Raw genomic sequence first — 24,669 nt, 5'->3', positions numbered from 1 at the left:
TTACGGCTGTAATTTAGTTGCTTAAATAATACAAGGTAAACAACAAAACAAATCAACAAAAGTAAACAACAGATACATGACCAGGCATATTCCTGATACACCTGTGTCTCCTTCAATCTCTGCCACCTGCTCTAAGTAACTCTCAGGATTACAGTGAGGCATCTTGTACTGCTGGGTGGGAGGATGCTACAACCCTAAAGTCTCCTGCATGGAAGAAGGTAGTGTGTAAAGATTTCCTTAGTAATAAGGAATTACCTTAGTAATACAAAAAGGAAAACAAACATGTTTTCTCTTCTAGGGTTGAAGTACAATACAGTGAAATAAAATGCCTTATTCCTTTTGTCATTAGATTTCTCTGTCTTGTTAAGAACAATCTTTCAGCTTGTTACCTGAGGATTAACTGCTCTGATTTAGAGGTTTGAAAGGATGCCTAATTACACTGCTCCTCCTACTTTAAAACTGTTCGGTTGGTTTGTTTTGTTTTTTTTTAATTCTGAACCATCCTGTTTCTGAGAACTCCACATTTTATAAAACTGGTAATGCAGCACAGGCTATACACCATTCAGCTATAGTGCTGATAAAATGCAGTAACAGCTGCTTGTCATATGGGTTTTCAATCACTCCATAAAACTTTATCCAAAGTTTATTTCCCAAGCTAGGTGTCAGCTTGGAGATGTTTTATTAATATACACAATAAAAACAGAAACAACTTACTGGCTCTGAAGGAGCCCTTTCCCAGTCCAACAAAAATTTGTGAAAGATGAGACGAACTGGATCATGATTGTTAACTACAGAGAGACCTACAATTTTTACTACACTACAGGATTGTTGGGAACTGTTATAAGCAATAATAACTTGGCTTTTAGAGCTACTGAGACCTAAAGCTACCACCCACTCGTGAGTTTCTCAGAGTTTTCCTTAAATCAGAAAAAAAGAGTTCTAATTAAGGTAAGTGGTCGCTGTTCATTTCAGGTATTTCTCTTAATGAAGATTTTAAACAGATCTCTGTGCATGTGCAGCAATTCTTTCACCTGCAAGTTTAACACTTAAAAAAATGCATCAAGAATATCCACTAAAAGAGACTCCTCTGTACTACTATGATTTCTCAATTAGGGTCTGAATGGAAGATAGGACAAACAAGGGAAAAATTACAACCCGCATCTCTCTGTAATACTAATAATGATCTAATCTAAACAAACAGGCAGGTGTTGGATAATTAATTCATCTCGGTAATCCTACATATCACAAGTATAATAGTCTCTCTGGAATTTTGAATGGTAATAGACCATGCAAATGTTCCTTTCACTTCTGAGCTGTGTAGGATCAGATGTGAAGTCTACTTCTCAGTTCTGAATCAAACCCCACCTCCCAAATTAAATAAATTCTAACTCACTAGATTTTGCAAAATTTCACCAGAACCCCATGCGCTTGCCACTGTCTCAACCTGACAGAGACCATTCTGCTTCGTGCCCTGAACTTAGGGCTTACCTGGATCTAGACAAACTTTCGATGTTTTGCGGTTTTCCTGGGAAAGGTTTCATCAGCATATAACTTAAGACATCCAAAAAACTACATAAGCAGGCACAAACAAAAAGATTAAAAAAATTGAAGGTGTAATATTTTTCTTTTCCTGTGATATATGATATTACAATATTCTGTGCATAAGAAATCTTGAGCCCTTAGAGAAATAAGCAGGTAAAGATGATAAAATACATTACAATATTATATGCAGTGACAACCATAGCATTAATTTGACTTACGCTACTTAAAAAAAGTGAAACCAAAGCCTATGGGACAAAGCAAGTGCACAGATACGAATGGACAGAAGAGTCTGGATTTTTAACATGACGTACAATTTCTAAATACACAAATGGATAGTCCACAATAAAAAGAATACATTATTGAAATCCTTCATTAACTTTTTTTTTGTTTTTTTAGCATACAAGTTATTTAGGTCAGGAAAAGCATCTATCAGTTAAACATTGCAACAGTTTTTCTTGAGCGCTAATTTTTTGACAGGTGTCACAGCCAGGCTGGTTACTGACTTCGTATCATCTTGATTACCACTTCGTTTTCGCACTTCACTGTAAAGAAACCCCAAAACAAAAAAAATGCATTCAATTAATACATTTTCATTCATGCTCACTGTTCTGTTTCCCCCAGTATATATTACAGAGCTCAACATCATCGATTGCATCGTCAAAACGCTGGGGTTTAGTGCACAGAATCAACATGTCTCCTTGGGAATCATAGCAGTATTTCTATACAAATCATAGCTAGTGCTAGAAATATAGTAATTTCTGATGCAAAATAACTCTCCTTATATTAGTAGAATAAATTCATAAAGTAGCTCTAAGAACACTGTATTATTCAGCATAATGGTAATGAAATGTTAATTTCAAAATGATGTGCTTCTTTCAAAGAATACAGATTCCGAGTACTTGAGTAAAGAAATTGCAGACCATCATTCCAGACCAAAGTTCTGGGTAATGTCTAAACAATATGAGCATCAATGTGCTTTATGAAGAAAATTTTTATTTTTGAGATCCTGAAGAGAGAGGTGCCAAGTGGCAAAACATTTTTTTATCCTTGAAACAGTTAAACAAAGGTATCATGTTTAAACATTAGAGATACTTTTCCAGCTATGATTAATGTTATAGAACTGTCCTATATATGTTCTCTAATCTTTTAATCCACAGCTGCATTCACGGCCAGGTTCTTTGTAACATGACTTTTAACAAATTGGCCACTAAATTCGCACTGACATTGACAGACAAATAAATTATATTATAATCAAGACTTGTTTGAAAAGGTAGTAGAAGTGTAATGTTTGGCTCACACATTATCACAGAAATACCTGGTTGCTAAATGGATCACAAATGCTATCTTTTACATAATTTAGAGAAAGGGACATCAAAGAATATACATGGGATTAGAATGGTCAGTAATAAAACTGAGTATATATGTGAAAGAATTATGAATTAATTATACATAATTATACGTACTTAATTTAGGAAAGAATTAAGAAAGTAAATTCACTAGGTTTTAAAACTGTGAGCTCCTTAATTGAGCTGTAATTTAAATATTAATTATCAAGACATCTTTGTAACATTTGCAAGCAGAAATGTTACTTGATTAAACTGAGAAAAAATCCTACCTTGTAGTTACCTATAAAGATTAAATATGTTATTAATTTTTAAATTCTGTTTGTTGAATTTTATGTTGGTACAGGTACAATTTTGGATGTACATGTGCAATGTGCATGATGTGTAATTTGATAATAATACACAAATGTAGAGTTCACAATAAAAAGAATACAAAGAAAAATATAAAAAAATACAAAGAATCTTTGTATGTGTATTCACATATCACGTCCATTTCATTAAATATACTCAAGATTTTTTTATTCAAAAATAGAAATATAGCTACTTACCGAGCAAGATGAAGAACTGCTTCTACAACATTAGATCCATCTTTAGCACTTGTTTCACAGAATAGTGCATTATAAGTCTGTAAGTAAAAATAAACGTTGAACTAACTAATCTGAAATGGTTTCCATGTGAATATATATATTCAATTACAAACAGTTTCCTCAACAACACAAAGAAAGATGACATACATTTAAATGAACAGGACTTTTATCTCACTCTTCATTCTCCAATATGTTCACATTAGTACTGTGAAAAAACAGTAATTACTTTCTAATTGTATTTTTTTTATATTCAGTATATTCTGAATTAACAAACTGAATAAAAAACACATCATAGGAATAATGTCCAAATTAAATCTTGTCCACAAGACTGCAAAATAGGAAGAGAGTTGCTAAAACAGGTTACTGAATCCAGCTTGTTAGCTACCTATAAACTACAGTATGTGGTATTCTAAGTTAACCAGAAATATCATTCAGACATGACACTTGCCTTTGTATAATCAATCAATTGCTCAACCACTCAGAAATTCAAGACATTAAAACTTCTATATTTTTTTCTGCAAAATAGGTGATATCCGCATCCCTTATCCCCCACATAAATACATGCACAAAACTTGTCCAGACTTCTATTTATAGCAGAGAGTTCCTTATTTCTTTCTGCAGACATCACAGGAATACCAGACAGTCTCTTGAAGATGAAAATATTCCTCTCAAAAGCTGGACAGACACGAGCTAGGTGAAAGCCTTGTATGCTCACTAGTGTGCTTTGTATTTGCACTGGTGATTTCTCTTTGGCAGCAGCAAACATCAGTCTCCTAGTCCATCTACTTTTCACCATAAAGGTTGAGAAAACTATCCCAGGCAAAAATTAAGTGCAGCTCAGTGAAAACTGAGCTGAGATTTAGCCCAGTGAACAAATAGGATAGTTTTCATGAAAAATATCTATGAATCCTAATTACTCCATTTGAACAAACAAGCAGAAAATTACTTCTGTTTACTAGTTTCTCAGATGGTTCTCAGATTCAAGTTTTGAAGACCATTTTATATTAAAGAGGTAGACTTGGACCTTACCATGGCCAGCTTTTCTCCATAATTTACAGAAACACATTTTTGTCCTTGTTCTGTAACAGTTTGACGGAGATCCGCTTTGTTACCCACCATCATAATTGGAATATTCTCATGAGTTGCATCCTGTAAAAGGATTTTATTTCCTTATTGCTAGAACACTCAGAAAACAAAAAAAGTAACTGGCATCATCATGTCATATTGATTTTCTTCCCACAAAAATAATTTTCCTCACTATCACAAAAAATGACAGATAATGAGAGTAATGCTGAGAATCATGAGCTAATTCATATTTAACATCAGCCTGCAAAGATGGGCTTCCCAACAAGACATTTTGTATGTTAAGTTATCCTAATGGAAATGGTTACAATACCCAAATGCTGTATTAACAAAATTACTATGGGGAAAGTGTCAAACTCCTGTAGTATGATTAAAAGAAATGCCTTTCAGAAGACGAATTAACGATCTTGCTTAATTCTTTCACTCTTCTTAAATGCTTCTGGTATGAGAGAAAAATGCTCTATGTTACATGCAAATTTGTATTCAAATAAACAAACAAGAAGTAATAGTAGAAAGAAATACTCAAAATTTCACTTGAACTATAGCTAATTTACAGAATCTACCACATTGGTTTAAAATGCAAAGACTCCAAGGAATACTCCAGCCATCCACAAGAGAGTATCAGAAGCGGGCTGTCATATTGATTTCAAAAGGAACTGAATGGGAAGAGTGTGATTACATGACACCTTTTTATACAAAAACATGTATCAGTTTTAGCACTAACTGAATATGTCTGGACACATTTAGGACTCCCATGTAGCTTTTATGTCTATGCGTGTTTGCAGTCTGGCTAAATCCAACATCCAGATACTCAAATTTTATAAATAATAAAGATAAAAATGCAGTGAAACATAGCTTGTAACTTGCACATACTTAAGGTTCTTACCTCAATCATATCCACCCATTCTCTCACATTAAGAAAGCTTTTTTCACAAGTTACATCATATAGTAGTAAGACACCATCTGCTCTTCTGAAGTATGACTTAGCAATACTTCGGAATCTTTCAGAAAAAACAAAATCTGCATAAGGCCACATCATCAAAAACTAATTCAATTCAACGTTATTAAGAACACCACATTTCTTTATTACACTACTGAGGAGGATTCCCTCCACACTACAAGATGAGTTTTCTCATAACTTCTTTTGTAAGCAGATTTTGAAAAGTGCTCCTGTAGGCCTATAAATCTGCCATAAGGACCCATAGAATCCTTTCCTAAACATCAATCATAATTTTTTGTATGAAAACAAAAATGTAGTCTACCTTATATCTATAAAATATAATCTGCTTTACAGTGGAATTTTGATTAGGTAACAAGGCTTTTTCACTTACATACAACTTTAGAAATTGAGTGGGTTATTCTGCTACATTTGAAAACCTATGAAACCAGTAATTTGGAATTAATTCATCAGTGACAGTCATCTCAGCCACTATCGTAACACAATCAACTTAACAACCAAGGACAGCAACTAGGTATTTAGAATATATTTTAAAATATTCTTCATCAATTTATTCTGTGGGAGGAGAACAGTTGAGCCTCTGACTACCTACTTCACATAATTACTCCTACAGGCAAAAAAACCCTCAGACAGACCAATACAAATCTTGGTCAATAAACAGATTAAACTGACTTCCAAGGTGTTAGATTAACCTCTTAACAAGCCCAAAAGCTATTAGTAAAGAAGTAATGGCTCTCAAGTAAATTTGTCATAGGATTTTGAGGAAATTCTACACAATAATTTGAAGGACCTTGGGTATACATTCATCAAACTGTATAATTTCACTGTAAGTCTTTTTAAAGTCTTCCAGAAGAAGTTTTCATACCCTTAATGCAATGCAAATCAGGATCAGGACTTTCAAGGAAAGGAGAGGATGGTGAAGGAAAGGGAATCTCTTAAGATAAAGCCTGTGCAGAAATACAGGTCTGTGAGGACAAAGAGGGAAGACACAATGTACATTTACTCCATCTTTTTGTATTGCAAGAGAGGGGCACATGGGTTTAATTAATTAATGCTGTGGTGAACCTCAACTATTTCTCTGCAGACAGAAGAGATTACCTAAGGCATCACCATGGCTAACAAATAAATGTTCCACCTGTCACAGGTCTCAGCGGAGCAAAATCACATCTGGTATACACACTTGCATATGGCCAAAATGACTTACTGTAGGGTCATTTAATATTTAGTGTGTATTTGTTTTTACCTAGGTGGAAAAAGACAAACATCTTTTAGAAACAAAACAACTGAAATTATGCAAGTGCAAAGAATCACTAACCTCTCCTGCCCAGCTGTGTCCCACAGTTGTAGCACTGTAGGTTCTCCATCAACAATTAGTCTTTTCATTTGAAAATCCACACCTGAAAAGAACGTGTATAGACAAACAAAAAAAACATCAGTAACCTTAAAAACCCCACAGAAAATGTCAAGTTATGTGCCATATACAAGTTATTTCAAAATTCATCTCTTTTAATAGATTATGAGATTTCAGTCATGAACATAGCCTTGAACTGCAATAATCCCCTGAACGTATTTATCTTTAGAAAAACATTTACAGAAATATTTTACCACATATTTTCCCAGAAACATTAATACAAATGTGTCATTATGACCAGCAAACAAGAACATCTCTATTTCTCTAAGCAGTTTTATGGAAGAAGAGAAAATGTTTTATAAACAGACTATTTCAAATGCCAAGAAGAAGAAAGATAAATTAAAACAAAAATCCTGACTCACAGGCAATAAAACAAATATATAATTATGATTTAATTAGAGGACAAAAATTAAGTATTTGGAATCAGTAAAAAAGTTAGTCAGCTGACAGCTATTATAATACACACAAGTCAGAAATCCCTTCAGCTGCATTTAAACAAAAGCTTCAATAACACTTTGAAGAAACACACACACAAAAAAAAATACTATAAAAGACATTAAATGGTAGTATGAAATACTAAGGAAAGAGGAAGGAGCTGAGGACAAGAAAGTAATGAAAAATGTGAAAATGATCATACAGACATTCTAAGTCCATTACACTCAAACTCCCTTTTCTAGTGCTTGATGTTGTTCAGGAACAGGCTTTGTACTTTGCAAAGAGAAACAAAATTACAGCAATTACCTATTATCTACTCCAGCCAGCAGTGAGGCACTTCTAATCTTTAGCACTCAATTAGATCTCACATCCTAAGAAATTACATGTGTATATTCAGGAAACTCTGGCAAGCAACCACAGAGGGTAATCTTTTTACCCACTTCCACAGAACAGCAATGAAATTAACTTTAGAATTTTAAGAACAACTATACCCAGGGTTGCACTTGTGTTGCCTCGAAATTCATTCTTGCAAAGTCTTGTAAGGAAACTGGATTTTCCCACTGCTGCATCTCCAGCAAGAACAATCTTGTAAGCTTTCTCTGAACTGGGGTATTTCAGAGCACATTCGGTTGCATCTGACTGAAAATAAAAAGAACCCCTCTGTTTCAACTCATATTTTCCACATCAAACACTTCTTTTTTTTCCTAAAGAACTGGTTACCTGAGGGGTGAGAGCAGATATGTATCTCCTTGTTGACACAACTGAACTGCTCCGACTTACTGGTCGTGAGGTCTTCCAGTCTAATACCACACTGCTGTTATCAGGACTGTATGCATCTTCATCCCTGATCTCTGGAACCTGAAAATACAAGCTAGTGTGTTAGCTCCAGTAAGAAAAATACTTTTTTTTTGAATGGTACAGCTAAGACTGCTTAAAACATTTGTTCTTGCAGTTTGGATTAAACAGAGATAAATGACCAAATTTTAGTTGAAAAACTGTGATTATTTTGTTCTTATTTACACTTGTTCTTCATTACAGCCTACATTTCGTCCTTAAATGTGTTTGCTGTTTGGTGTACATGCTTTCAGTACAGTATTCAGATAGAAATCTAATTTCCACATGGAAAATTCAGCTTAAAAAAATGATTACAATAAACAAATACTTTATTTCAAAACTTATTTTACAAAAATATTTTCCTACAGGGCATTACTCTCTATCCTACAACAACAGGATAGAGAGTAATAGCTCAAACTAAATTAAATACAGCACAGCTGTAATCACCACTATTCATAGCATTTTTCAACTGCAACAGACTAAATGTCTCTACTAAATGCACAGCAAAGGATCTGCTGTATAAAACCCTGTGTTCTGCTGTGCTTGATGCTAGCCTTGCTACACAGTCATCAGCAAAGCTCCCCATTTTACTAACAATAAAATGGACACAATACACATTCTTACATTTCTAAATTCTCTGAGACTTAATGTAAGTCAATGTATGCACTAACAGTATTCTTTTTCTCATAAATGTTTTTTCATTCAATGCCACAACATAGTAAGAAAAAGTGAACAGAAACCTATTTAACTGCTACAGTATTTGCTTTCCTACCATTAGAAAATGAACTCCTGTCTGCATGCTGTTTGACAATGCTCAAAAAACACATGTACTTCAAAAATGAAGTTATTACTTCAAACATCTATCAAATATGTCAAAAAGAACATTTTATTTTAAAGACGAATAACTATACATTCTCAAAAAAAAAGTCATTAATCTTATCTGAATGCATACAAATACAATATTAACTGGCCTTTGAGGAAATATCCATTTCAAAAACCAGGAAACTAATTTTGTCTCCATCAAGGGTCTTCTTCAGAGAAGGAGTAAGTCTGGCACTTACATCTGTATCAGAAGCATCACCACCAAAGCTTTCTTGCATACACTGTGACCTTGGAAAAGTCCTTTGATGCCTGTATTCCACTTCTGAATCATACTCATTTGAATCTCTCAAGGTAGACAAACCACTGTCAAAACAGCTCTCAGGTAAACTGTCAACTTCACAGTTAATCCTTTGCATAGGATCACAAAGGGCTAAAGAATCATAATCTTCATCCACACAAGAAGGAGATGATCTAATAAAAAATATTGGGGGGAGGGACAATTATTCACAACTGTTTTTTCTAATAAAAACTACGCCATTCTGGAATAGTCAATACTTAGAAATCCTTAGAAATCCTAATATACAGTTTAAGGTGTACGTTAATGCCATTTTTGCCATGCTAAGTAATTTATTTTTCAATCCTAAATATGCTCAGATTAAATTACATAATCTATGTTATTGATGATGATTTCCTGGGTCTCTGTAAGAAAGTCTATTTATTCATACACACACACACACAAAAAAAAAAGAAAAAATATTCAGAAAAATTACATACAATGAAGACATCTTAGGCAGAATATGACTGCTGATGGTTTAGCTACTTTTGGCTTATTCTAAGGCACATAAAATGACCTTGATGTACTATATCTAATTCAAATGAATGCATTTGCTCACAGAAGCACACAGGCCAGTAAGTAACAGTTAGAAACACAGAAAAGGAGATAGCCAAGTTCAGGAGAGGAGTAATGGTGGAAGAAGTCACTGAAACATGTTTTATTATAGTTTTAGGCTACACAAAACTTCAGGTTTTACACAGAAGTCCTTTCTTTTCCCTCACCCTTCCTTCAAAGACCTTTCCTTTACTTTTTTCTTTTTTTTCCCTTCCCTTTCTGGATGGTGTAATATATATATAGAAATACTTAAATGGATGCAGCAATGACAGTAGTTATGGCTTATAGAAAATAAAACTAGTTTTTTATCTGTGTAAATGAATCTAGAGAAAAAAAAGATTAATAGAGTCATTCTTAAAGTGGTCAATCTTTCAAAAAGGTTTACTACTGCTACAGTCATTATCCTGCTCCTGCAACAAGACAGGGACAGGCACAAATTAAAGTCAGGTAGAAAAGGTTTCCAAGTCACAGCATAGAAGACAGGACCAGTTTGGGAATGGATGTGAAGCACTAAACTACTAGAACAGGCCAGGTCAGCATCAATCCTTGTAAAGACAGTTTGCTGCAAGAGGGGTTGGAAGCTCCCAGAGCAATGGCACACCACAAAATACAGTGGGGGAAAATCACCTAATTATGAAGCTGTTACTGACTCAGATATAATCCCTCCTTGCAAGTGGCCAAATAGAGGTGACAGAGGCACCAACATCCCATGCACCAACATCCAGAACCATCTAATTTACATCCCTTCAAGCTAATAAATAACCACATCAATGAGAATGATATTTGCTGTGGAATATCACAGCATCCATGCTATTTGTATTCATGCACCTACTAGCCTCTACCAAATCACTGAAATACAGAAGAAGGGTGCATGCTACAACAAACAAGCTTGTCAGGCTTTCCCTGGAATAAAAGGTCTTTAGTAGCCAATTTTTAACTTCACTGAAGCATGAATTCAATGCTGGGAATTTCACACCTGCTTAAAGCAGGTTAGACCAAGATGTATGATAAGTTTAAAAAAGAAAAAAAAAAAAAAAGAAGAAAAGAAAATATACCTACTACTGTAAATTGCTCTAAAACATGTTAAGAATGCAAATCAATATCTCTTACTGCTGATCTGATGTCAGGAGACAAAGTACTGACAATGAACATAGTTTGGGACATTCATACATCTGTCTGTCTTTAGATACTAAGTCATACCTGTTGGGAATCAAGTTTTATTCATACCACACGAACCTTCTTTTAAATTAGTATGCACTTCTTACTTTTGTGGCAGTGCAAGCATTGCACCATCTGGCAAATATCTAATAAATATTCACAGAAAAGGACATTAGGCCAACAAACCTTTGTAATAATAATTATTGTTACAAAAGGAAAAAACAGACATACAGTCTGAGGATGTGACCAAAAATGTTAATTTCCTAAACACTGAGTAAGCTAGAGGTTGTCAGTAGATTTTTATAGTTTCTTGGAGACACAGAGGGGAGACTGAGAATCAAACTAGAATCAGGCAGCATTTGCTCTTCTACAACAAGTGAAGCCCTACCCTTTTTAAAATTAATAAAAGTGAACCTAGCTTACCTGTTGTACCGTGAGTTTAGAGGAGACTGTCCACCATTAAATTTAGGACTGCTTCTAGAAATGGTACTCCCCAGTGAGGTGTTTGCTAATCGCTGTGACAGATACATAGCAAATGCATAATAAGTTTGATGAACACAGTATAAGCATCTAGATATTTCATAAAAAAGTGTGTATCACCAAAATTACTACTGTGTATTTTCATATATATTCAATTATTGATTTTTAATTTTTATATAGGAGTCAAAAGGCCCATTACATACAGCGTTTTAGACGACACTGTTACCTTAATAGTGAAAGTGATAGCCATACCCAACCAAAAAAGACAACTGAAATTCCAAGAGGATGATTTCATTGATTACATCTGAAGACTTTGAAATGCTAAACTTTGAAAAGTAATATTTAAAAAAAAAGGCATATTGACTACTAAAGTGAAATGGCAAATGCCACTAACTGAGCTAGTTTCAGTAGAGGTACCTTCTAGTTCTTGAGTTAGGTAGTGGAGAGAAGGACAGATCTCAAACATGACAGCATATTTCGTACATTCAGCTGTTCCTTTACATGTTCAGTCACTGGAAACATTTTCCTCTGTATTCTCTGTTATCTGCCCCCCTTACATTTCAGCGCATAGCAGAAAGGAAATGGTGTCTTTTGTTGTATCTGCAGTGAACCTCTGGTAGCCTGTATCAGCAAAAGGCACTGGTGTTCACTGGTATTGTAATCTGAAATAAAGCAATGACCCTATTTTCCTCCTTCCTGTCCAGTACTGTCTCTGTGGGCCCATTATACTAGCCCCATCCTTCTAAAACAGCTGCTTTCCTGATGATGTAAAGGCTGCCCAATTATTATTTCAGGAGTTTGATTTCCCAATATTGCAAAATGGTACATTTTTTGTCATTTTCACGCCTTCCTTTCTCTGGTTTGGAGGGTTCAGAGTTACATCCATTGCAACAGATCCCCATACAGTTGTCCCCATATAGTCCCCATATAGACCAAAAAGGGTCTGACTGAGGTCCTTATTATCAGCAGTCCCTGCTATTCCATTTTCCCAGTGACTTGCCTGGACAAAAGTTTAAATTAGGTTAAGACCTTGCTACTGAAAAAAAAACAGTTTTCTGAAAAAGTGTGTTTTCAATTGTAGGGCACTCCCATATACACAATACAAACATACTCCCTTTTGTTGTGGTTTAAGCCCAGCCAGTAACTCAGAACCACACAGCCACTCGCTCACTCCCCTGGCAGGATGGAGAGGAGAATCGAAAAGATGTAAAGTCCACAGGTTGAAATAAGAATATTCCAATACCTAAAGTATAATACAAAACTACTACTACTACCACTAATAGTAATAATGAGGGAAATAAAATGGGGAGAGAATATAAAACTAAAAGGGAAAACAATAAACACAAGTGATGCACAATAAAATTGCTCACCACCCACTGACCAATACCCAGCCCAACTAAAGCAGTGATCTGGCCTTCCAGGTGACTCCCCCCAGTTTATATACTAGGCATGTTGTGCTGTGGTATGGAATCACTCTTTGGCTAGTTTGGGTCAGGTGTCCTGTCTCTGCTTCCTCCCAGCTTTTTGTGTCCCTCCTCTCTGGCAGAGCTTGAGACACTGAAAAGTCCTTGATCAGGGTAAGCACTACTTAGCAACAACTGAAAACATCGGTGTGTTATCAGCTTTGTTCTCAGACTAAAGCCAAAACACAGCATGGCACCAGATACTAAGAAGAAGAAAAATAACTTACAGCTCAACCCAGGACACCTTTAGTGCAAGATAAACTGATGTTTTATTCACCTCATCAGATACATTTGGTCAGCACATTAAAAAAATCACTGCTTTCCAAAGCACCTCAGAAAGTAGCTGTGTTCTAACAAAAGTCCATTATTTCACAAAATGTAAGTAAAATCTAACTAAATTCAACTACACAATTGTATTCTCAGAGTGAATCCCCTGAATAAAACTATTTTTTTCTGAGAACCCACTGAAGTACAGACCAATCCGCATTCGGTGTGTTAATTCTTAAACATTCTAGTATAATAGAATTAAAAATACATACCAATGACCTGTTGTACTTGCTGAAGCTGTTTTCAAGTGCACTTCTTAAACCATCATTGCTGTCATGTAGCTTTCTATTAGCTGTTCTAACAAGGAAATATAGTTTAACTTGCAAGAGTAAGGTAAACAGAACATTATGTAATTTATCACAAAGAAAAATTAAAAAAAAAAAACTAAAAGAACCCTTTTGCTTTTCTTTACATTGAAGAGTAATGTTGAGCTAAAAATGGGTGTTTTACACTCAAACAAATGATTTTACATAAAAAAGCACTGTGAAGTTTAGCCTACAGTAACAGTCTACAAAACCCTGTCTCTCTTCTTCCACTGTGGTCTGTGGTCAGCTGAGGGGAAAAAAGACACTGTAGGAATGGCCTCAGAGAACACAGCTATGGGGTAGTAGACTGGTACAGTCATTTCTGAAATACAGAATTGCTAAGCTTTAGGTACTGCTGAGGTGACTCGAAGAACTGCTGTGATTCAGCTGCTTGAAAGAGAGTATGTTCAGGATAAAGCATTAACTAAAGATAACAAGAAAACCTACTCATTGTGACCCTCCTTGAAAGCTAAGTCCGTGCACCATTTGTATAACTGCATGCACTTAGTACTTTCCAGATAATAATCAGACAGGGAATTACTGGAGCAGCAAAGTCAATAAAACATAGGAGCCAAGTAATATAGCATGGAAAGATTCAAATCTGATTAAGCTTATCATGAAGAAATGAAAATCAGTGAGGCTAGGAAAAGAAAGAAAAAACAATGAAGAGTTAGTGGCTCAGTAACACAGTAGAGTTAGCAGCATGGTACCTTCTATGAAAGTTGAGCACAGTACCTTCTACGAAAATTGAGGTCATTTTAGTATTTTTATTTCAGACTTTTTCTGAGGTTTCTGCATACAAAAATATGTACTCCCGAATAGGTTGGGACATATGTAAAGTTTGTCAAAAAAAATACGAATCACTAAGAACTTACTGAAGTATTTCAATTTGCCTTTCCAAATTATCTCTGTCTTCAGTATACTCTCGGATAATTTCTAGGTCTCTGAAGGAAAAAAAAAATATATATATCTCCAATAATTTTTACTTTACAGGATATATTTTTTTACTTTTATAATACTGCTTTTGGCAGATGACAAAATTTAACAGTCAACATTTATAAGAGGTGATAAATATACAGTGGGGAAAAGATACCATTTCAAAATATTCATGAATATAGGGGGTTTTGTTCATATTTTTCCTGAAATACATAAAAATCACTTGGTAACTTCACTGATCTCTGCCATTAGACTGTGAATGAAAAATAAAAAAATCTATCAAATAGCTGTAGGAACTGTCGCTTCTCCCCTTGAAATATCTTTTTTGTTATTGGAAGATAGCCACATAATGAAACTGTCATTTACACTCCTCTAAATTAGTACCTAGAAGCAGCTTCCATTCACTTCAGAAAAAACTGAGACTGATGTGTGCGGTTTCCAAAACTATTCTCCCTAATATTCACACAGATATTCATCTGAGTGCAAATAATGGAGGAAAAAACTGTCTGATGGTAACTTTGAATCCTAACTGAAATCCCAGTAAAATCAATGGGCTTCCCTGCAAGATTCTGAGAGTTTGCATCATAAACAGAACTTTCTCTGTCTGAAACCTGACAAGAAAAGTGAACAGTAGTCATGACATACTTTGCAAGGTATCAAATGTGTCCTCTCATTGATGGTAAATTTACAAAATAACAGTTACCAACTGCATACATAATAACTACTACATCAAACAACAGATATTTTTCCCTTGGTGAAAATATTATCATGTAGAAGTACCTTACCTCTCAGTGTTCAAAGTCTGATCAGCATACTCCGTTTTCAAACTATCTAATTCACTCTGTAGAAAAGCTATATTTGTCTGTGCTTCTATGAGATCTTTCTTAAGTTTCTGATTTTCCTTAAAAAAAAAAAAGAAAGAAAGATATTAGACATTAGCTGTCATAGTCACCTGCATAAGCATGTTGACATAATGGTAAAACAAAACATTATCAAAATTAAATTGAAATGTTCCATCCCTGGTGGTGTTCAAGGCCAGGTTGGACAGAGCCTTGGGTGACATGGTTTAGTGTGAGGTGTCCCTGCCAATGGCAGGGGGGGTTGGAACTTCATGAGCTTGAGGTCCTTTCCAACTCTAACTATTCTATGATTCTATGATACAATAGAAAATCTGAGCATAAAGGGGGAAAGAAAATGGAAGAACTCTAAATCAAGTCAGTAAGTTAGCATGCAAGAATCACTGAATTTTTATTTTTCCATTTCTGTTACACAAAAATGGGACTATATCATCTCATGCCATTTGTAACTGTCATACCTAGAATGTGTATGCATTCATGCAGAACAAGTTTTTTTCCAAGTTAAAGGTCCTCATATACTTACCAACAACTTTAGAGTTTTATTTTGTAGCTTACCAGCACTAAATGCAAAAAAAGAACAAAAACAAAAACCCTCTATTGCAGAGACTAAAATGGAGATTAAGTTACTATGTTAACGATAATCATCTCTTACCAGCAACATATCATGTATTCTTTTTTTCAATTCAACCACATCTTGCCTGTGATTTACATTCTTGGACTGCTCCTCCAGCTAGAAGGGTAAGGAAAAAAAAAGCACAATTAATGTAAGCTGTTCATTGTTCTGATTCAAAGTACATTAAAAGTAATATAAATAATAATAAATAACCCCTAAAGCTTCTTAAAGCTATTAAAAGTTTTTAAAACCAAGGATTTTCTCAGCTACGAGTAGGCAGTATGAGTATGTGAGAAATTTCCATTTCTATCAATGCTCTTTTAAGTTCAGTCATATGAAGAAACAAAAATATATCCTCATTGGATGATATAACACTAGTAAAACTTATAGCAAAAAAATAATGTCAAAATTAAACCCAAATTACAAAATAACCCTAACCAACATTCATATCCAAGATTTCAGTTTACCTTAAGCTTAGGTATGAAATTAAAAGATCAGGTTGGAGTTAGGTTCAGGCTAGTACTAAGTAGTTACACTAGTAATTTCAGTTTAATATTAAGAACTTAAACCCACTTCTACAGTCAAGTTTGAGAGAAATAACTACCTGCTCTATGGCACTATATTACTGTAAATTACTATACTTGAGTTGCCAATTTCATCTAAATCTATAAATTACAAATATTTGTTGGCAACATATTAGACTATTTCTAATACATTACAAATTTATACAATAATATTTATAATATATTACAAATATGTTACAAATACAAGACTAGGTAACTGCAGTGTTAACAACTTGATGAACCTAGAAAAATATTCAGCCACAGAATTTGGCTAGGAGTTGGTTCCTTTCCTAAATATTTCCATAAATTACACAGGATGAATGCAAGAGCACAGAATGACAACGCAACCTAGAAGATTATTTACAGCTGCCGTTTACTAATACACATCAAATTAAAAAGCTACAATTTAAAAAGCTACAATTATGATTATCCACCTTGGGGAAGGCATTTTGTAAGGTCTGCATCTCATAACACACTTTAAAAACACTTGCCATGACTTCAACTTACCATTTTAAGTTTTTTTATTGTCACCTGAAGATCCCCAACTTCAGTATCATACTGGCGCCTCAGCTCATTTAGTGCTTCTTCAGCTTTTCGCTTCTCCTGCAATATTTTTTAATCTTATTAAACGTTGAGAAATGTTTCAAATGTTATAAAAAAGAAAAAAAAAAAATAAAAAATGCATTCATCAGTTTGGAAACCACACACTTTCCCCTTAATGTGTGTAGTCTTGTCTTTCCATTGAGTAAACCTGCCCCTTCCTTAAGATCCACAGATTCTGATTCTGTAACTCCAGTCCACTTCTAAAATATTCATAGAAATAGAATGGTAAGATGGAACCAAATTTGTGGCCCAATTCAGCATTTGTTGCTTATGTCATAGTCTCCTGTGCTTAGCTTTCTCAATTTCTTAAGGAAAAAAAAATAAAGAGAAATGTTCATATTTTATTGTACATGAATTTAGGTGTGCATTGCATATGGAGATGTAAACATGCACATCTGTTTTTCAAACCAGTCTTCTACGGCTCTGCATGTGTTGTACTAACAATAGCATTACTGTGCCACCATCAGTTACTTATTTCTGGCTTTCTTTTACATTTTTTTCACTTAGAAGTGCTGGAAAGTTATAAGCTTTTCAGTAAAAGGTCTGCTGATGACAGTATCTTTAGTTTTATATAGTACTTGGTCTGAATATCAAACCAAGAACAATATTCTAAGTTTCATTTTAATCAACACAGAGATTTTGAAAGGAAGTTACATCAAGCACAATGAAAAAAATGGTATGGTTTGCATGCTATAGATGACTACGTGTTTAACTCACTCCAGTCATTCCCCAGGGACTTCAATGCACAGTTTCACAACACAAGAAACTGGAATACAGCAGCGATAACATAGACAATGAGACAGGCTGAGTTTTTATATGGAAAAGATAGTCATGGACTTAATTCAAAATTCAGTCCTGAATTTCAGGTGACGCTGACATCTGTGTGTTAAATTGTAATAGCGTGTTAAAACAATTATCAAAGTAATCAGATTAAATTGGATTCTCTTACTGTTGGCACCTATACAGGACTCCTAAGTAGTGTTTGGTAACTATTTCATTCCCTTGAAGAAACAAAATACAGGATAGGCTCAATCTGCAAATACTATCATGCAAAGGCAAGTGTCACTGCTGCGTGGCATGAGTGAGATCATTCTGACAAATAATTCCCTTGAGTACAAGCATTAAAATTAATGGCTTAGTACAATCCCACAAAGTAAATACCTTACATTTACTCTCAGGGCGTTTTAGTAGGTGGAGTATGTGGAGCTAGGAGCTAAAGGGAACACCAAGAAGTGAAAATGAAAAGAGAGCTGTAAGAAACAAGTTACAGCCCATCTTTCATTATCTGTAGCTAGGTGTGAACAGTGAAACAGCAATCCATGCAACTCAATGACAATTTGAGGACTTTTCAGCATGAGAAACACAGGCTAGATGTGGATAATACGTAGCAGATGGTTTTTTTACATGATGATGGTACGTAACTGTGGATGTTCTCAGAGTGAGTGAATACTCACACCTCCCAGTCATCTTTTTACAGCAGTGAAAGAGTCTTCAGGGCTTTTCTCAGTGATTTACCACTTCTGCAGAACAAAAATTTTCCAGAGCAAATGTATTTTCTGAACATAAATGCTTAGTCTCTGGAAATGGAAAGTTTCTCTCTACTGAGAGTGCATTATCATTAGTTAAATATATAATGATATGCTTTTTTTTTTTCTGGGGTGATAAATTTAACAGTATATTTTGTTTCTAGGAAAAAAAGTGATTTTTATGGTTTGGTAGGTTTCCTCATCTAGAAAAACATGCCATTTTCTTCAAATCTTTCAGAATACCATTTACCTTCACAGATCAGATACTGTGAACTATTTAAAATCACCAAGTTGGCAGACTTTTGCTTCCAATTCTGCAAATGCTTTGGTGAAAGAACCTGGACCAAGTATATAGACATTCAGTATATTGTCTGTCCTACAAAGCAATAATTATGCCCTTAGTATATGTTTTAATTAATGCATTTCTTACATCCACAATTTCACAAACTGCTATTCTTATGCACATTACCTCCAATCTGTTTCTAGTACTGGTTTCAGAAATAAATATCTCTAGGTCACCATATTCTCACAAAAGAAAAAGACTTCTTTTCTTGGTTTATTACACCTGAGCAGCCATTCCTCTTTGGGAAAGCATTGAGAGAAAACGTGTTCAATCTCTTGGATAGCTTATTTTCGTCCAGGCCCAGCCTTCGGCAGCTTTGAGTCAGCCCATCAGGATCAAAACACACATCAAAAATGAATCCTGCTTAATGCCACTGGGAGTTTATGAAATAATTATGAAATTCCATAAATATAAAATACTCACTTCCTTTTTGACTTTATGCTCTGCAGCCTGTATCCGTTGTTCCATCTCTTCCTCCAGCTCACTGAGCTGAACTGCCGCTTTATCCTGAGCTCTAAAATTTAAAAGTAAATACTCTCTTAGCAATTGCCCTCTGGCTTGACAGAAACACTGTGTGAAACACATATGCCTACCTCAGCTGAAACAAATTAGAGATAGACATGGAAAGAGATTAAGACTGCCTAGACCTTGAAACTGGTATGGTTGGGAACCAAAAATCACAAACTAATTTGAAGATACAGGCAAATTAGATTCTAAATAACAGCTGACAGCTGATGATTAGTATGAAATACATCACATCTGCATTTTGAAAATTAAGTTACAGAGATAAAAGGCCCCTCCAGTTATTCACTGAAGAGACTTCAAAAGGATAACTACAGCAGCTTGCATCACCCATATATACAAGATTGTCCTGCTCAGTTTTGACAGTAATGATGTGTATCATCAGTAAATGATGAGTATCTACAACAGGTAAATACTCCCTTTGAAGCTGAAGAAGCAAAAATATGTTTTCTAAAATGAAAGTATAATGGGTATGGTATGCTAAAACTCAAAGTTACAGCCAAGGAAGAGGAGTCAAAATGTTTTAAGCCATTAAACGTAAAAACAGAGTCAGTAAAACTTTTGTCCAGGACTTATCTAAATTATGAACATTTGCAAGCTGCTATATGTGCTTATGCACATGTGTGTGCACATAAGCTAACCTTTGAACTCAGTTTATGGAAATACTCTGTATGACGTATTTTGGCATTAATTCCCAGTAGTTTAAACAAAAAAAGTGTGACAGAATAAAAAGTAACTGCATAACTGACCTAGAAACACAACTTGATATACCTTTTTACTGCAATGGCCAAAGTTTCCATCTCTGTGCTTTGAAGTTTGATCTCTCGGATGAAGTTCTTAATGACATGTTCGTACGGCTGTATTAATCTTGGTTCCACTATGTGTATGTTCTGATACAGAACACTGACCTGCTCTTGTCTGAAAAAGAGAGATACCATTTTAACTTACTTACTGGGAACAGTGTTCTAGATAGGTTTGAAAACTGTAGTAAAAATTAAGATATTCCCCTTTGGCGTGGTTACCCCCCACCCCGATAAATCCTGCTGAAAGCTGGTTTTGCCATAAAACGGAGTAAGGTCAAGGGACCTGCACAGGAGATTCAATTTTGGGGAACAAAATGGCAAGATGGACGCAGACAGATCCCCACAGATGTGATCAACAAGATAACAGCAATGTCTCCACCAACTAATAAGAAAGAAACGCAAGCTTTCTTGGGTGCTGTGGGGTTCTGGAGAATGCACATCCCAAATTACAGTTCGATTGTAAGCCCTCTTTATCATGTGACCCGGAAGAAGAATGATTTTAAATGGGGCCCTGAGCAGCAACAAGCCTTTGAGCAAATTAAACGCGAGATAGTTCATGCAGTAGCCCTTGGACCAGTCCAGACCGGGCCAGATGTAAAAAATGTACTGTACACTGCAGCTGGGGAGAACGGTCCTACCTGGAGCCTCTGGCAGAAAGCTCCAGGGGAGACTCGAGGTTGACCCCCTGGCTTTTGGAGTCGGGGATACAAAGGATCTGAGGCCAGCTATACCCCAACTGAGAAAGAGATACGGGCAGCCTATGAAGGGGTTTGAGCTGCTTCGGAAGTGATAGGCACTGAAGCACAGCTCCTCCTGGCACCCTGGCTGCCCGTGCTGGGCTGGATGTTCAAAGGCAGGGTCTCCTCTACACATCATGCAACTGATGCTACATGGAGTAAATGGGCTGCACTAATTACACAACGAACTCAAATAGGAAATCTCAGTTGTCCAGGCATTCTAGAAGTCATCATGGACTGGCCAGAGGGCAAAGATTCCAGAATGTCACCAGAGGAGGAGGCGGTGCGTGCTGAAGAGGCCCCACCATATAATAAACTGTCAGAAAGTGAAAAGCAGTATGCCTTGTTTACTGATGGCTCTTGCCGTATTGTGGGAAAGCATCGGAGATGGAAGGCAGCTGTATGGAGTCCTGGACGACAAGTTGCAGAAACTGCTGAAGGAGAGGGTGAATCGAGCCAGTTTGCCGAGGTGAAAGCCATCCAGCTGGCCCTGGACATTGCTGAACGAGAAAAGTGGCCAGTACTTTATCTCTAGACTGACTCATGGATGGTGGCAAATGCCCTGTGGGGGTGGTTGAAGCAATGGAAGAAGAGCAACTGGCAACGCAGAGGTAAATCCATCTGGGCTGCTGCACTGTGGCAAGATATCGCTGCTCAGGTGCAGAACCTGGTGGTGAAGGTACGCCATGTAGATGCCCATGTGCCCAAGAGTCGGGCCACTGAGGAACACCAGAACAACCAACAAGTGGATAAAGGGGCTAAGATTGAAGTGGCTCAGATGGACTTAGATTGGCAACATAAAGGTGAATTATTTTTGGCCCGGTGGGCCCATGACACTTCAGGCCATCAGGGCAGAGATGCAACATATAGATGGGCCCGTGATCAAGGGGTGGACTTAACAATGGACACTATTGCCCAGGTTATTCATGAGTGTGAAACATGTGCTGCAATTAAACAAGCCAAGCGGTTAAAGCCTCTTTGGTATGGAGGACGATGGCTGAAGTACAAATATGGGGAAGCCTGGCAGATTGACTATATCACACTGCCACCAACCCGCCAAGGCAAGCGCCATGTGCTTACCATGGTGGAAGCAACCACCGGGTGGCTGGAAACATACGCTGTGCCCCATGCCACTGCCCGGAACACTATCCTGGGCCTTGAGAAACAGATTTTGTGGTGACACGGCACCCCAGAGAGAATTGAGTCAGACAATGGGACTCATTTCCGGAATAACCTTATAGATATTTGGGCCAAAGAGCATGGCATTGAGCGGGTATATCACATCCCCTACCATGCACCAGCCTCTGGGAAAATCGAACGGTACAATGGGCTGTTAAAAACTACACTGAGAGCAATGGGTGGGGGAACTTTCAAGCATTGGGATACACACTTACCAAAGGCCACCTGGTTGGTCAACACCAGAGGATCTGCCAACAGGGCTGGCCCAGCCCAGTCCCAACTTTTACATATTGTAGAGGGGGACAAAGTTCCCGTAGTGCATACAAAGAATTTGCTGGGGAAGACAGTCTGGGTTATTCCTGCTTCAGGTAAAGGCAAACCCACTCGTGGGATTGCTTTTGCTCAGGGACCTGGATATACTTGGTGGGCAATGTGGGAAGATGGGGAAGTCCGATGTATACCTCAAGGGGATTTGATTTTAGGGGAAAACAGCCAATGAACTTAATTGTATGCTGTTGCCTGCTGTGTAATACTTTTATAGCCCACCAACTAGATGTCTTTAGGTCACCAATGACTGGCCCTGACTTCCCTCCAACCATCATCCCAACAGAGAATGAACTTTGATAGAACCGGATGAGTTCCGCAGTAAAGGAACAACCAGCATCAGCAGTCAATGATCCAATACTGCACACAGCCTTTCCTGCCCTGAAAGATTGTTACAAGAGATGGAACCTGACATCATGGACCGAATGGACTCGGCAGCATTATAGGGATTGGTCCATGCACTAAGAAAATGATATTTTTCTCTTGGTCTGTGTGTATATGGATGTATATATGTGGGAGAGTGATGGTGTATTGAAAATGTGGGATCTGTGCATGACGTGAATGGTATGGAATAAGGGGTGGATAATGTCCTGGGTTCAGCAGTAACAGTCATGTTTCTCCTTCGTGGTAGCTGGTGCAGTGCTGTGTTTTGACTTCCAGCCTGGGAACAGTGTTGGTGAAGCCGATGTTTTTGGTTGTTGCTAAGTGATGTTTACCGTGACCAAGGACTCTGTGAGGCTCATGCTCTGCCAGGGAGGAGGGGAAGCCGTGAGGAAGCAGAGACAGGGTGCCTGACCCAGGCTAGCCAGGGAGGTATTCCATACCACCGCACGTCATGCCCGGGGTGGGGGGTAACTGGGAGTTACCCAGAAGGACACGGGCTTCAGGGGGGGGGTGTGAGCCCTCGATTGTTGTCAGCCCGGCACCACTCACTGGGAGTGAGTGAACAAGTTGCCTGACTGGGTTTAAACTACTACACCCTTTTTGTATATTTCTAAAATTTCGCAAGTTAGATATGGACTTTGAACATTCATCAGCATGTCTGAATTCTTCTAAATTATGTTTCCCCTTCCTGCTTCTCTACTTTAATATAGTTACTGTAGCAAAAAAAAACTTTCAAGTATTTTTTTCTGTACTTGCATTCATGATATATTGAAGAGTGTGCTACCGGAATAAGCCATGTTGTCTATCAAATTTGTTGCTGGATCTAATGTTAATCATAATCCATGAAGAATTTTATGGCTCTAGGAGTCTGCTCAAGAAATTAAAATGGATATGAACACCAACCACCTATGCTAAAATGGATGTTTAAAGAGGGGAGAGGGAGGTGATCATATCTCCTTCAAGGAAAAAAGTTTGATGTTCCCTCAGCTGTTTGACTTCTAATATTTACATTTCTTCTATCGGTGCATGTCAGGGGTGCGGCAGCGGCAGGGGAAATGCGTACCCAGCTCTTTGGTTTAAAACAAACTGCTCTGGTCCAGCCAACTGCACTCCTCATATGGCAATATAGCAGACAAAATGCTGTAACAGCATATTGAACTTCCAAGGAAAACTGAAGCCAGTTGCCATGCAGATACGCTGGAACCTGAAGAGGTATTCAAGAACTTAAAAGGAAAAGGGAAGATCAGGTCTAGAAACATGGAGGAAGCATGCCAGTGGCAGAATGAAAACAAAAATAATGTTTTTCAAGTTCTACTCTAACACAGTATCTAATATATCATGAACACATGACCTCTTTTTGTTGTTAAAGGAAAGCCTAGACTCTGAATTAATGATCCTCCTTGTTAGACAGCTTTTGTTTTCCTTTCTTTTATGGAGCTAGTGCCATTTAGTACCTTCATCATGCAAATTTTATCAATAGTGTATATTCTCTACATTTTTCCCCCACATTAAGCAATTCCACAGAGTTACTAACAGTGCAGCAGTCTGCTTCTTCTATGATTGATGTGATTTCCCCACTGATGATTTAACTTTTTGTATTATAAAAGTACCATAATTGGTACTATAGCTCAGACTTCAATTT

At 36.7% G+C, this 24,669-nt stretch overlaps 1 protein-coding gene across 1 annotated transcript in view; it reads right to left on the bottom strand.

Moving 5' to 3' along the window:
- Nucleotides 1-244: 244 nt before the first annotated feature.
- The window catches only part of RASEF (RAS and EF-hand domain containing), a 37,025-nt gene continuing 12,600 nt past the window's right edge, over nt 245-24,669 (bottom strand). The window contains exons 2-17 of the mRNA XM_057396494.1: nt 20,372-20,518; nt 19,502-19,592; nt 17,114-17,209; nt 16,083-16,160; nt 15,359-15,474; nt 14,513-14,581; nt 13,545-13,629; nt 11,486-11,577; nt 9,255-9,486; nt 8,080-8,217; nt 7,851-7,998; nt 6,829-6,910; nt 5,442-5,556; nt 4,502-4,621; nt 3,434-3,510; nt 245-2,084 (exon numbers count right to left, since the gene is read on the bottom strand). Coding sequence (XP_057252477.1) covers nt 1,976-2,084; nt 3,434-3,510; nt 4,502-4,621; nt 5,442-5,556; nt 6,829-6,910; nt 7,851-7,998; nt 8,080-8,217; nt 9,255-9,486; nt 11,486-11,577; nt 13,545-13,629; nt 14,513-14,581; nt 15,359-15,474; nt 16,083-16,160; nt 17,114-17,209; nt 19,502-19,592; nt 20,372-20,518 — 1,795 coding nt within the window. The 3' untranslated portion in view covers nt 245-1,975. The remainder of the gene's footprint in view (nt 2,085-3,433; nt 3,511-4,501; nt 4,622-5,441; nt 5,557-6,828; nt 6,911-7,850; nt 7,999-8,079; nt 8,218-9,254; nt 9,487-11,485; nt 11,578-13,544; nt 13,630-14,512; nt 14,582-15,358; nt 15,475-16,082; nt 16,161-17,113; nt 17,210-19,501; nt 19,593-20,371; nt 20,519-24,669) is intronic.

This window comes from Pezoporus wallicus, unplaced genomic scaffold (genome assembly GCF_028554395.1).
Source record: "Pezoporus wallicus isolate ANWC-B61680 ecotype Strahan unplaced genomic scaffold, APGP_CSIRO_Pwel_v1 contig_2776, whole genome shotgun sequence".
NCBI classification, from domain to species: Eukaryota; Metazoa; Chordata; class Aves; order Psittaciformes; family Psittacidae; genus Pezoporus; species Pezoporus wallicus.
This window is presented reverse-complemented; position numbering and strand designations above follow the sequence as displayed.